Source organism: Callospermophilus lateralis, chromosome 7 (genome assembly GCF_048772815.1).
Source record: "Callospermophilus lateralis isolate mCalLat2 chromosome 7, mCalLat2.hap1, whole genome shotgun sequence".
NCBI classification, from domain to species: Eukaryota; Metazoa; Chordata; class Mammalia; order Rodentia; family Sciuridae; genus Callospermophilus; species Callospermophilus lateralis.
Genome location: NC_135311.1, coordinates 81635588 through 81650277, shown reverse-complemented (window position 1 = coordinate 81650277; position 14690 = coordinate 81635588). Strand labels below are relative to the sequence as shown.

At 32.5% G+C, this 14690-nt stretch overlaps 1 protein-coding gene across 1 annotated transcript in view; it reads right to left on the bottom strand.

Annotated features, from left to right (window-relative positions):
* The window catches only part of Pigk (phosphatidylinositol glycan anchor biosynthesis class K), a 142674-nt gene that overhangs the window by 35291 nt on the left and 92693 nt on the right, over positions 1-14690 (bottom strand). The window contains exon 10 of the mRNA XM_076863713.2: positions 10490-10574. Within this exon, the coding sequence (XP_076719828.1) occupies positions 10490-10574 (85 nt within the window). The remainder of the gene's footprint in view (positions 1-10489; positions 10575-14690) is intronic.

Sequence of the window (14690 nt, the reverse complement as noted above, 5' to 3'; positions counted from 1 at the left end):
GGTCCGAAATTTCACCCCATTTCCAAGCTAACAAATTGGCCTAACACATTTTCATGGACACAGGCAGAATAAAGAAGTTTATTACTCACAGCAGCATGTACTTCATGTTTGTACCAGTTACCCTTTGCCCCCCAAATCCCACAAGGGCAGTGGAGTAGTAGGCCCAGGTTAAATATTAAGCACACTGTAGGTGTACGTAATTAACAAATTTATAAGAAGCTGCAACAAACCTGTCCTACCTTTCCTCTGGAGATAGCCATTTATTTTACTGGACAGCAACCAAGCCTACCCTTTACCCAAGAGAGTTACTATCACTGTCTTCCAAGGTTGTTCACTATACATCTTATCTATTTATTTATTTATTTGGTACCAGGGATTGAACCCAGAGGTGCTTTACCACTGAGCCACATCCCCAGCCCTTTTTATTTTTCAATTTTGAGACAGGGTCTTGCGAAGTTGCGTTAAGGCCTTGCTACATTGCTAAGGCTGGTTTTTGAACTTGGAATCCTCCCTGCCTCAGCCTCCTGAGCTGCTAGGATTACAAACCTGTGCCACTGGCACATGCCCAGTTTATATAAACATCTTTGACAAGATGATCCTAGAATAAAAAGCTATCAGTGCCTCTACTAACAAGAGGTATAGATATATAATAGACCCATGGAGTACCAACAGTTATTCCTATATTTTAAAAATCTTTTTCTCGGGCTGTGGATGTAGCTCAGTGGTAGAGTGCTTGCCTAGCATGTATGAGGTCTAGCTTAGATCCCCAATACCACCAAAAAAAAAAAAAGCAAGAAAACAATATCTAATTTTCCTTCTGTTTGTCCTTTTGTTCTATCTTCGAGGATTTCCCTTAACTTCTCCTTCAAATCCTTCTACTGAAATTGTTATTTCTACTCAGATTTTCAACTGCTGAGTTTTTGCCTGTTTCTTGAATACTCCTTTTTATAAGGGATCCTGGGTCATAAACATCTTCTCATTTCTTTCTTAAGTTGTTACCATTGTTGTTGTTGTTTTCTGTTCCTGGCATTATATGTGTTTGCTAAATTCCCTTTTCTATTTGTTTATACTGATCTTTGTCTTTCATAATGAATATATTCCACAAAAGTCTTATGACCCTTGATTGTATCTTCATAGTTAAGAGGCAATAAAAAAAAAAAGATCATAAGCTCTTCATATATTAGCAATATTACAGACTGGGACTATTAAACTGAGGTCCTGTAAATTTCAAATGTACTTTTTCTCCACCCTCCCTCCCTGCCCCCTTTATATTTTAAAGTGCTGGGGGATGAACCCAGGGCCTTGTACTTTCTAAGCAATCACTCTACCACTGAGCTAGAACCACAGCCCTGTACATTATTTTATATATTAGACTAGTAACTTTAGTGAAAAATTCTCTAATCTTCTGCCTAACAGAATATAAGCCTGAAGACAGTGTTCTGAGGGTTAAATAGGAAAATGACAAAGGAGTTCCATTTTAGACCCAACTTTTGAGATGTCTAGTATCTACCATTTTAGGGTTCCGCAGTATAAGCTGCCTTGTTCTTAGAGGGATCCCTATGATGAAAGTTACAGCTCAGTTTTTCTATTCTGCTAAACTGGTTACCATTTGTATAACTATTTTCTTCTTCCATATTTTTTTGCCTCTCTCATCTGCTAATTCATTTCTCTTTTATTTTGTCTTCTGGAGTTTACATATTTTTTTGTATCTTATCTTTCATTTTAGGTTCTTAGAAAGGAAAAGAATAAATGTGTGTTCAATCTGTAATGTTTTAACTAACTTACAAACAAATTTACAAATTGGGGTACAAACTACCAAATTATACTCAGTTTGTACCAATTTACACTCAGCTGCAGCCATACCAATGATTTAATCATTACAACTACTACCTTTCATATCTTTGCTAATCTAAGAGGTTTTTTGTTGTTGTTTATTTAATTTTGAAGGTATTTTCTGGTTGAAATGAACAATTCTTAGGTCATTAATGAACATCAACACATTTTTATCAGTCACTTAGCAATTTGTATTTTGATTTTTTTTTAAACATAAGGATTCTGCTATTTTGCTCAGGCTAGTCTCAAAATCACAAGCCAGGAGATCCTCCCACCTCACCTTCTCAAGTAACTGGAACTAAAGTGTGCACCACATGCTTGGCTTTGTATTCCATCTTTTAAGGCATGTCTCTGTAAGTTCTTAACTCCTTCCCCCACCCGCCTTTTTTTTGGTTTTTTTGGGGTCAATCAGTAAAAGTTCTTTTTTTTTTTTTTTTTAAAGAGAGAGAGAGAGAATTTTAATATTTATTTTTTAGTTTTCAGCGGACATAACATCTTTGTTTGTATGTGGTGCTGAGGACCGAACCTGGGCTGCACGCATGCCAGGCGAGCGCGCTACCGCTTGAGCCACATCCCCAGCCCCAGTAAAAGTTCTTTATACACTATATATATATAAAGATGTTAAATACTTGTGGGAAATGTTTGCTCATTTTGATATCTACCTTTTTAATTTTGATATATACAAGTTTTACATTTTTACAAAGTCGGATGTATAATTTTCCTTTGTCGTTCTTGCCATTATTTTCAGGCTTAGAATGTCCTTACCCATAAATATTTGCCAGCAATCTTTTATAATTATTTTGATATTTTCCATTTTTATTAACCTATAATCCAGATAAAATTTACTTTTCCCATGTGTTATAAACAAGAATCTAGTATCCCTCTCCCTACAAAAAGTTAATAATTATCTCAGCTTCATTTACTGAATCTACCATTGAACTGTAATGTCACTTTCACAATTTACATAATCCATATACATATTAGGGTTTCTAGGTCACCTAGGTAATATATCTATGCTCATCTGCTCATAAGATCTACCAAAACTTCTTACATTAGTGTCACTTTCAATATCTAAAAGATACTGACCTAAACATTTAATATCTGCCAGAGGCAACCAAAATTGATTCCTGATACAAAATAAAATAAATAAAAAGACATATATAACTAGATAAGACTAAGAAAAAGTCTTATAATAATAGCTAAATTATATGTGTGTGTGTGTATTTTTTTCATTCATTCATTACTTTTTCATTTCTTTGTATATTTCCTTTTTACTCTAAGTAAAGTTTAAGCAACATCTATATTTTGAAACTTATATTACTGTTATGGGCCAAGCTCTATGGGCAATGGCAAAACAGATTCCCTTTTACCCTGAGGCTCCATGTCATGTAAGAAATGCTTCTCCATGGGAACATCCTATCTCTGTACCCATCAACAGTTGTTTAGCACAGCATGTTTGGCAACACAAAATGGCAATTCTTATACAATGTAAAATTGTTTTCTTTTTGGTTCCCATTTTTCTTGGACAATGTACCCTGTCAGAGACTATGCAGATGTTAATAACCATTATTTAACTTGTATTCAACTAGGGATGTTTTGATCCACTCTTCCTTCTGCTTTTGATTTTAGATCTCATGATGCTTTGTTTATGATTTTGAATAAAAGCAACAGCCACTTATGATTAATAAGGTTCTGAACTATAAGAGGTGTACTCAAACCCCAGGAGGGGGTCAAAGGGTGTAGACTTGTAGCCTGCCCTTTGGCCTGCCAGCTGGTGGATGCAGACTGTTGGCTGGTGAATAAAGGTTCTGTCTCCTGCTTTAAGATTGACTTTGCAATTTATTATAATCTCACCATAACCACAGACATATGTAAATAATGTATACTAACTACATACAGATTTCTCTTTTCAAAAGACTTTTTTGTGTCTTGATTATTTTTAAAACACTAGTTTGTAATTCAATAAACTCTTCCTGGTACTAAATTTTTTTTTTAAGTTGTAGATGGACACACTACCTTTATTTTATTTATTTACTTTTATGTAATGCTGAGGATTGAACCCAGTGCCTCACATGTGCCTCGCAAGCACTCTGCCGTTAAGCCACAACCTCAGCCCCTAATCAATTTTTTTTATGCTTACAAATTAATTGAAATAAATCTATTAATTACACAAAAACATTTGACCCATCAGCAAGTGATTCTGTTACAAAAAAACAAAATATCAACTTTTCATAAAAATTCCATATTATATTCAACAGTTTTAAATCTGAATTCAAAATTTAAGCTATTTTAAAAGTGGTTTAATTTTCAAATTAATATTCGCAAAGTATATATAAAGTTTACTTATATGGAAAAATCATCTGCTTCTCTCTGTATCTGTTTCAACATAGTACTACATGTTCCTTCCTAGTGAACAAATTTCAAGGAAAAAATAATCACCTTTAAAGAGAAATTATCAACATAAGCATGCGAGGTTTACCAAACCACTTTCTTTGTATGCTGTTTGTTCATAACATTCTCAGTTCTAATAAGCTTAATAAACTCTTAAAAGGATTAGTTGTACTTTCATATATGGTAAGGCCCCTTACATCAATAATAGCAATTTACACTTCCTATGATTTGCACCTTTATATTTTGCTGCAGAACCACTAGACTGCCTAAATTGTTAATATAATGAATGCTACAATTTGCATACCTTCTCAGAAATGTTTAATAAATACCATCATTGTTGGGTATGAAAGGAATCTGTTTATTTATATAGCAGGTCTGTTGACAAGCACTTTGGTGACTGTTAGAGATCCCTTAACTCTCTGTCAGTCTGAAAGAAACCTACATTCAACATCAGTGATCACCATACTTATTAAAAGTGTACTATAGATAAGACACTCCATCTAATTAATTTTTCAACAACAAAAAAATTAAATTCACCAAACACTTGGGAAGGATTCATATCACATCGACTTACAATATTGAAATAGAAGGAAATATGGGGCAAAGGAGAAAAAAGAAAAGTGAGAAAATCAGAAGACAGAAAAGTCCGAGAAAGAGTGATAGCAAAGAGTTGTTCTCTCCTGTTACTCTGGTTTCTTGCTTTAACTTTACCAGAGTTATGCAACCATGTACAGAAAAATGATATGTTGAATATTAATGTGTTGTTCATGCTTTCTCAGTGGTTATCAGAAGAGATAAATGCCAATCCAAAAACCATAATATAAGAGTCTATATTTCAGTGGAGGAACATTGAATCTCTTTGTGCCATGAGTCCATGTCAACTAGACCCTATTACCTAAGTTCTGATTCCACCATCCTAGGAAGAAGAAGAGCAAACTCTCAGCATGACTTTATTTAGAAGGGACTTAATTCAATTTCTGCATGGGAAGATGGGAGAGTGTTAGTTGATAAGAAAATAAATCCAATTATCAAAAAAGAAAGAAAAACATGCATTTGTTCTACTGAATTACAGCTTCTGAAAATCATATGCACTACTATCAACTATGTTGAGAGGCACTCATTGTTTCTAGTTTGTCGTAGTCATAGTGAGGCTAGTGTGCGTGTGCGTGTGTGTGTGTGTGTGTGTGTGTGTGTGTGTATCACTGTTCTGAGATTCTTATATATTAATTCTTTTATTTATATATGAGAAGTATGGACTGGATTTTCATGAGTAGAACTACTGTGTTCAAGAGTATAATGTAGGGGCTAGGGTTGTGGATCAGCAGTAGAGCACTCGCCTAGCATGTGCAAGGCCCTGGGTTCGATCCTCAGCACCACATAAAAATAAATAAATAAATAAAATAAAGGTATTGTGTCCAACTACAATTAAAAAATAAATATTTTTTAAAAGAGTGTAATGTATATAAAATGTAAACAGATGTTGCCAGATGGACTTTTAGAAAGACAGGAAAAGTTCACCTGTTAAACAATAGGGTACAATAGGGTAAGCACCTCTGTGACTAATAGTTGATTTTAGTGTATAAAATATCTTTGAGATACAATGGCATATCAAAAAATTCACCCTTTTAAAATGTACAATTAAGTGGATTTAGAATAATCTCAAATTACTAGTAAGTTTGGAACATTTTTATCATTCCAAAAAAGAAACCCCGAGCCATTAGCAGGGAGTACTCATTCCCCCACCTCATCCCAGAGCTAACCAATCATTCATCTACCTTCATTTCTATTGATTTGTCTATTCTAGACACTGTATATAAATGGAACCATATAAATGGGAGTTTTTGTGATTGACTTATTTCACTTAATAAGTTATAAGATTTATCTAGGCATGTTACTACTTTACATCCTTTTATTGCTGAATAATATTCTGCTGTATGGATATACTATATTTTATTTATCTACTTAGCAGGTGATGAACATTTAGGTTATTTCTTGATCCTAACATTTGTCTTTTACTTGATGGCTCCTTGAATCCTTTAAAATACTCCACTTTTATGGCATTAAATCCATCTTCTGGGTTTTTTGTGTTCATTCAGAAATCCTTTTTTTCAACTAATAAAAATGATGCTGCTTCAGCCAGGCTCAGTGGCACATACCTGTAACACCAGTGGCTTGGTGGCTGAGACAGGAGGATCACAAGTTCAAAGCCAGCCTCAGCAAAAGCAAGGTACTAAGCAACTCAGCGAGACCCTGTCTCTAAATAAAATATAAAATATGGCTGGAGATGTGGCTCAGAGGCTGAGTGACCCCCCAAGTTCAATCCCTAGTACCATCCCCCAAAAAAGGATGCTGCAATGTTTGTTTGTTTTTATATGGTCACATAGAGACTTTTTATATTTCTTGAGTATATATCTATGTTATAATCACTTGGTCACATGTTAACTATTTAACCATTTGATAAAGTGCCCAAATAAGTTCCAAAGTATAACTAATTCTGCCAGTTTGATAAGCATTACATAATTACAGTGGTTTTGTAATATGTATTTCCTTATTGAGTTTAAGGCTCTTCTTTTAGTCACTGATCATTTTGGTTTTCTTTTTCATTTTGGTTTCTTTCTATGAAACTTTTTAAAAATTTAGTATCTTTATAAACTTTTAAGAGTTCTTTGTATATTATAGATATTAATCAATTTGCTATTTTCTGCCCTGTAAACATGTCTGTCTTGATCCTAACATTTGTCTTTTAACTTAATGGTTCCTTGAATCCTTTAAAATATTCCACTTTTATGGTATTAAATCCATCTTCTGGGTTTTTTGTGTTCATTCAGAAATCCTTTCCTAAGCTGGGGTTGTGGCTCAGTGGCAGAGCACTTGCCTTTAGCACATATGAGGCACTGGGTTTGATCCTCAGCACCACATAAAAAAATAAATAAAATAAAGACATGCTATCCATTTACAACTATAAAAAATTTTTTTGAAGAAATCCTTTCCTACTTCCACATTATTCAAGCAGTGGCTTAAATGTTCTTCTAAGATTTTTATTTTTTTATTTTAGAATAAGTCTTTAATAAATAAAATTTATCTTGTATACATTATGGTATGAAATAGAATTTTAGCTATTTTCCTGCTGAGATAAAATACTGTTTTTATCATATATTAAATTTTCAAATATAATAAAATGTGTTCTGGATTCTATAGTGTCTTTTGAGTCATATGTCTTTTGAGACCATTTGTTACTTACAACATCAATTTTGTGGGCTTTATTTGGCATTTTAAAAAATATAAAATGGAACAGGAAAAGAAAATACCAGAGTATATTATATGTAATGAGGGTAAATGGGTCATGAAACTTTTGTTTTAACACATGTACACATCCACATCAAGGGCCAAGATGCGTGTAAAATATATTTCTTACTGTGAATCAGAACCAAGAAAGCTTCAAATCTACTCCTCCATTATGTTCCATTGATCCATTTGTCTATTCCTTATCTCTACCACATTTACCTAATTATATTTGTTTTCAGAAAATATTCTGATGTTTAGTTAAGCAAGTCCCTTCTCCCTTTTACATACTTTATTTGATTATTCTTGGACATTTATTCTTACACATAAATCATATGGTTGTTTTTTCTTAATATTAAAAGAAAACTTGTTTCCATTATAATTAAAATTGCTAATTTGAGGGAACAAATGCTTTTATGATATTGTTTTTCCCTCACCACCACTGGGTAGTTGTCAAGAACCCGGTCCATTTCCATGGTTCCTACTATAGGTCATATGGTTTACTTGTTAAATTTAATTGTAATTATTTAATATTCTTTGCATTGCTGTAGCTGAACATTTTTCCCATTTCCATTTCTGTGTGTTTACTGTAAATACAAAGAAGCTGTCAATTATTTAACTTCTATCCTGCTACCTCACCAGTTTCTCTTATTAGTTTTATTGTTTCTAACTTGAATCTTTTGGGTTACTCGAATGTACAATCAATCATATTTGCTAGGACCACTAAAAAATTGGTAAATAATTTGGCAATACCAACTGGTAAATAACAAGAATCCAAACTTGCTCCTGATTGTGGAACAGTTTAAGTATCATATACAAGAAATGAATTAGTCAAAGACTAAAACTCATTCCTCTCTTCTATTTCTATTTCTCAAGTTGCTCCTCCTAATATAGACAATGTCCCTGTCCTCTCTCTTAGAATCCTCCATTTCTTCTGCAGCTTCTAAATGGTCCTACCAGTGAGAGTCCTGGGCTTCTAATGCCTGGGTAGTAGAGAAGAGACAAATAGAGCCTGCCCTGGTTTTCAAAGTACATATCCAACCATTCAAATTCATGTATACATGGCACAATACAAGATGCTGAAAGGAATATCAATCAGTCAAGAATGTCCAGAAAGATAATCAAACAGGATGTGTACAGCATGCAAACAACTTTATATCAAACAGAAATAATCTATGGCAACATAACTCATATATTTCTTTTGTTTGTTTGCTTGTAGTACTGAGGACCAAACCCAGTGTCTCCTGCATGCTAGGCAATCACTCTACCACTAAGCCATGTTCTAGTCCATAACTCATATATTTCTTAAAGACCACTTAAACAACTCATTGGCAACAGTCCCTAAGTTATAGTACAGTCAAAAAAGGGAAATAACAACAGGAATAAACGGAGAATCTGATATTAACAATGACCTTTTCTGACTACTTCTTGAGAAAAAAATTTTGTTCAATAAAAATAAAAATTGAATTTAAAAATTCCTACCCATGCAAGATTTCTTAAAGATTGAAATTTTATAAAATTCAGTACTACATAATTTTAATTATAATGTTTATACTTCAGTCTTAAAATTAACAGCCTTTTATACTGAAAAAAGAAACTAAAATTTTCACCAGGCTCAATATACTTCATCTTTGAATTCACACAGTGTATGACTATAAAACACAGATGTTATATAAACCAGGTTAGTTTATTGGTTCATTCATGCTATAAAAATATTACTGACATTTCAACTGGTCAACCATCTTAAAGGTTAATTCTTATTTCCTCTTCAGATTTTATTCTAGGTGAACTGTTCTAGGCAGATTCTATTTACCTATTCTGAACAAACCACAAACTGTTTCACTGCTCACTCTTACTGTTAAGAACATATTGACTTGCTGCCTGCTCTGCTGTTTAATTCATTTATGCTGAGAGTCAGGCATGAAGACAGAATTTTAAATGTGACATTTGCAGACTGTTAGGTCATTTAAGCTCTGACAACACTGGGGAATTCCTGACATATAAACTGGACCTGATTACCAAGCACAGATGAGCTCCCCAAGGGGGCAAATATCTGACCATTTTTTAAAAATAATTTCTCACAGAATTTTAATACTAAATTTTTATATGGGTGAAAAGATCTATATAGCCAACATTTGAAAGTAAAAGTCCCTGTTTCTTTTAATAAACTCAAATGCCATTTCTAATCAACCCATATCAGCTAAATAAAATTTCTTTTGAATGAAAAAGACATATAAAAAGACTCACAATAATAGCTAATACTCATAAAATTCTAAGAAATTCTAACATGTAATAGGGCTTTTAATATTTCCTATCATCTTTAAGGGTCTAAAAAATCTTCTAGGTGTAAAGGCTATAATGCTAGTCAACAGACCACTTAGAAGTATTAGATTCTGGCCCAGCAGGACAGAGGTTATATGCTGCCAAAATTATAGTACAAAGTCTAAGCTTAAATACTTACAACACTGCCTTTTCTAAAATTATCATTATGTAGAAGGGATGAGAGAGTCATTATAATTGGAAATGAACAAATTGCCCACATGACATTTAGAATTATACTTTACAAGGGTTGCTAATGGAGGAGGGTGGAAGAAGTAGGGCAAGACTGTTTTCTCTTTTTAGCTACTCCAAAAAATGATATTTTTTCAGGTCTTTCTCCTTCTCACTAACAAGTACTATACATAATGGTTCAAAATTAAAGTTTTCTAAAATTAAGTTTTGTTATTAAGCAATATACAAAAGATAATTCCAATTACCCCGTATTTCACATAAGTAAGAATTCTAGTGTTGCACAGTAAGTAGCCTTTTAATATTGTGCTTTGAATGAGACTTAACTGTAATAAGTGCAGCCAAAGAAGGGATAGATGGCCTGGAATGCCTTTCAGCTATAGCACAATGGTTCTGGGGAAAAACTAACAAAAGCAATTATTTTTCACAGATTAAAAATCTTGTTTCTTTCAAAAGAATAAAATGAAAAGCAAACCTGGTGTATTATTTCAGCTACAGGAAGTTGTTCAGCATATTTCAAAGGTTCCATTAGATCTTCATCCATCCTGTCTTCCGTATAGCTAGAACAAAAGAAATAAAAAACACAAATCTAAGGCAAATACTATTTTTAAATATGGAAAATATTTAAATATGCCACTAGTGAAATATATTACAATACACATATTTAACATAAGTTTTTGAAATAATCAGTATGTATCAATAATTTTTGAAAACTACCCAATGAAAAATTTTAAATGTCATGACCAAAAAAGTATTCAAACTGCAATTATTATAAAAGTAGCTAATTTCACCTAAAATTCTCAGTTCCTATCTTTCACTCCAAGTCCTGAAAATGTTGAAGAACCCTGTGTTCATAGGAGGTTGTTTTTATCAGCATTTAAAGACCTTCAAAACCTGGCTCCAATCTCTTGCAAGCCTTGTCTTTAGCAACACCTTCTCTATATACCAGTCTATTGTTTTGGCCATATCCAACTACTCTCCACCCCAGAGTAGGCCTTCCATCTCCAGAACTCTTACTTTTCCCACACTATTACATCTGTTAGAACCAACCACCAATTCTTTTCTTTGTTTGCTCTTAACAGTCTAGGTATACTATTTTTATCTCCTTAAAGAGAAAAATCATGCTTTTTCTTCTTTGTATATCTAGTGTTCACCATATAATACTCAATGTTTGTTGAATGAATATATGAATAAAATGAAATTAAAACAATTGGTTGTTCATAATTCTTTAATGTTCTTTAGCTGTAGATGGACACAATTTCTTTATTTAATTTATTTATTTTATGTGGTGCTGAGGATCTAACTCAGTGCTTCACGCATGAGAGGCAGGCACTCTACCACTGAGCTATAACTCCAGCCCTGATTGTTCATTTTATATGAAAAATATTTCCTTTAAATATATACATTTAAAATTAGATGCAAATTGACATAATACAAATCTAATACAATATAAAATAGTAAAGAACAGGAATAAGAATGTTAGAAAACCTTCCTAAATAAAAAAAATATCTAATAAAAGTTTTTTTAAAAAGTTATTGAACTTTTTAGAAATAGCAAACACTAGATTTCAAGATGAGAACTTCACATATTTAAACTTCCTTTCTATTTTTTTCTGTGAATTATACATCAACTTATCAAATTAAAATTAGAATTTAAAAACTTAAACTTTGAGTTTTCTTGAAAAATATAGACTGGCCCCAAATTTCAATGGCTACAGTAAAGGAATCTGGTAACTTTGGCATCTCTCCCAAGAAAAAGGGCAGATATACAAATAAAGACAAAGGTTTAGACAGGATTAAAGAAATTCAAGTGTATTCTAGGTGAAAGTTTGTGTATATCTTAGGATTAGCATAAAAACGTAACAATTTCGAGAAACTTTGAAAATTCTTACAAATTATGAAAAATAAACTGTCTCAAAACATTATGTTTTATAGAAGAAGAAGGTAGAAAGAAAGTTGTCAGGGGCTAGGAGGAAGGGACAATGGGCAGTTATTGTTTCATAATTAGAATTTTAGTTTGCAATATGAAAAAAAAATTGTAGAGATGGATAGTGACAATACATGATAATGTAAATATACTTAATACCTGTGGACTGTGTACTTCAAATGGTAAAAATAAACTAATTAAATTTTATGTTATTTATCTATTACAAGTTGAATTACGTCCCTCTTCCTGTATTCCAGAAGTACATTTTAAAGCACTTACCTCCAGTAATTCAGGATATAACTACATTCATAGACTGTGTCTTCAAAGAGATAATTAAGGTTAAATGGGGTCTTTGGGGTTAGCCCTAGTCAAATATCACAAAGTGTCCTTATAAGAAAAAATTAGGACACACCGAGAGAATAAAGGCCATGTAAAGACAGCAGAAAAGCAAACAGCCATCAAGCAAAGAAGAGAGACCCTAGAAGAAATCAATCCTGCAGACACATCTAGCTTCCAGACTTCAGGAAACACATTTGTTGTTTACACCACCCAGTCTGTGATACTTTATTATGGCCATCCTAGCAAATCCATATAGTATGTTTTATCAGAGATATATAGTCACTCACAAACGAAAACAAAACCAAAAACAAACCAAAACATTGCTCTAAAACATTCCACAATGTACATTTCAAAAGTCTATCCATGTTTTCGTGTACAAAAAACAAATGAAGACAAAAAAAGAAAAAAATTAATTGGACACCATCAAATTCAAAAAACTTTGTGTTTCAAGAACACAATCAAGAAAGTGAAAACACCTATAAAATGGAAAAAATTTTTTTGCAAATTATCTATCTGAAAAGACATTTATCAAAGATATGTAAATACTATAATTCAGGAATAAAAAGATAAATCATTCATTAAAATTCTTCCTTCCTCAACCGAATTCTTAAGTAAAACTGACATTGTTTTTTGTTGCTTTCTTTTTTACTGTGATCTTGAGTGGCAAGAATACAGTGACAACTCAGTTTGATGCCACTATCCTAACTCCTGAGAAAGCACCGGCAGTTTCGGTAACTGCTGAAAGAGGTATTAGATCACTAAAAATAATTCTAAAAATACAGAGAAATATGAAAAAGTCACTCTTCATTGACTACTGCAAAAATCTAAAATAACAACATAAAAGATGAATACGTTTTACTCACAAAATATTTCCTTTCACTATAAAAGATATTTCTTTAGTTACACGAAAGTATTTGAAATTTGGCAATTTGTTTTAAATGTCAAAAAACTGTTAGACCTGTGTGTGTGCGTGTGTGTGTGTGTGTGTGTGTGTGTATTTTTTTGCTAAATCTCTTGAAAGTAAGTTGCAGACATCATGACAGTTCACATCTAAATATTTCAAATACTGAACAACAAAGGATACATTTGAAAATTTTCTTCCTAACTGCATCTTTTTTTCAAAATCACTCATATGCAATTCATTAGTGATCTTGAGTATCACCATGAACACATGACTTTTTTTACTTAATGCTTCATAATCAACTAAAATGACTGTTCATTTTGAATGTCTTGAAAATGTTGGTCTGTTGTTTTCTTGCTTTATGTGTTGTGGTCAAGAGGTATAACGCCAGCTTGATATTCTTTCCATTTATTTTAACTTTTAATTTGTTTTTAATTTTTACCATTTTTATGTTACTTGCTATTTTTTTACTTGTAGGCTCAGATGGACTTTTTCTCCCTTTTTATTTTAGGTCTAATATTAAGATATTTTGAGTTGGTTTATTCTAAATCAATTCTCCCAGATGCACAGGAGACAGGCATCCTTTCAATATAGAATTTCAGTATTCTACTTCTAAAAAGTTTTTTATTAGATTTTTAAGTACTACTTCTGTTTACTTTTCATTTGTTTTTATAGTTCAAGCATGGAACTAAATATAATAGAGCTTCTCTATCATTTTATCCCTAATCCTTTTTATCTCTCTTATTTCAGTGTCACTTTCTTGACTATTTCATTTCTATTCTCTATGTCCTTTACTGGACTTTGGGTAATATATATCTTCCCTTGGGTAGCTTGTAATTTAGTTTTCACTTCTAAGATGATTTTTGTCAATTTGCAGAGTTGAGTCAGCTCCTGTTTCACGTACTCTCCTGTTGTTTGTCTATTTCAGCTGTGATTTTTTAAAATATCTGATTCATAGTGCCCTTTTATATTGCAATTGCTTATTTAATACGGGTTATTCATGTTCAAGTATTGCATTTCAGTTTTCCTTTGTTTTGTAGTTTTTCTTTGACATTTTTATTTTTGTTTTCATTTTTTGTGTCTGTGTATACATATAACTTACAAACTAGACTTGATCTTAATTTTCTATTTTATTCTTATAATAACTTCATATAGATGCTGGTTTCTTTTCCTATTGAGGATTATATACATTGGCTCTTTCAGGATTAGTAATGGCAATTTATCTTGAGATGGGGAAAAAAGGAGAGAAGCTGGCTTATTTGGTTTCTCAGTTCAACAGCACCCTCTTCTGTGGCTGTGCTGAAGTGTAGTATCTTTAATAAATGTGTGATGGCAGTGGAACAGAATTTGTATTGTTTAAATACTAGTTTATTTCCATAAAGCCCTTATCTTCAGTTGTTTTCTTCTTTCCCTTCACCATTTACATTCCAAGAGGAACCTTTTCCCTTTTCAAGATGTCTCCCGTCTCACAGAATTGATGCTTTCCCTGAGACTGCCACCTAAGGTCACC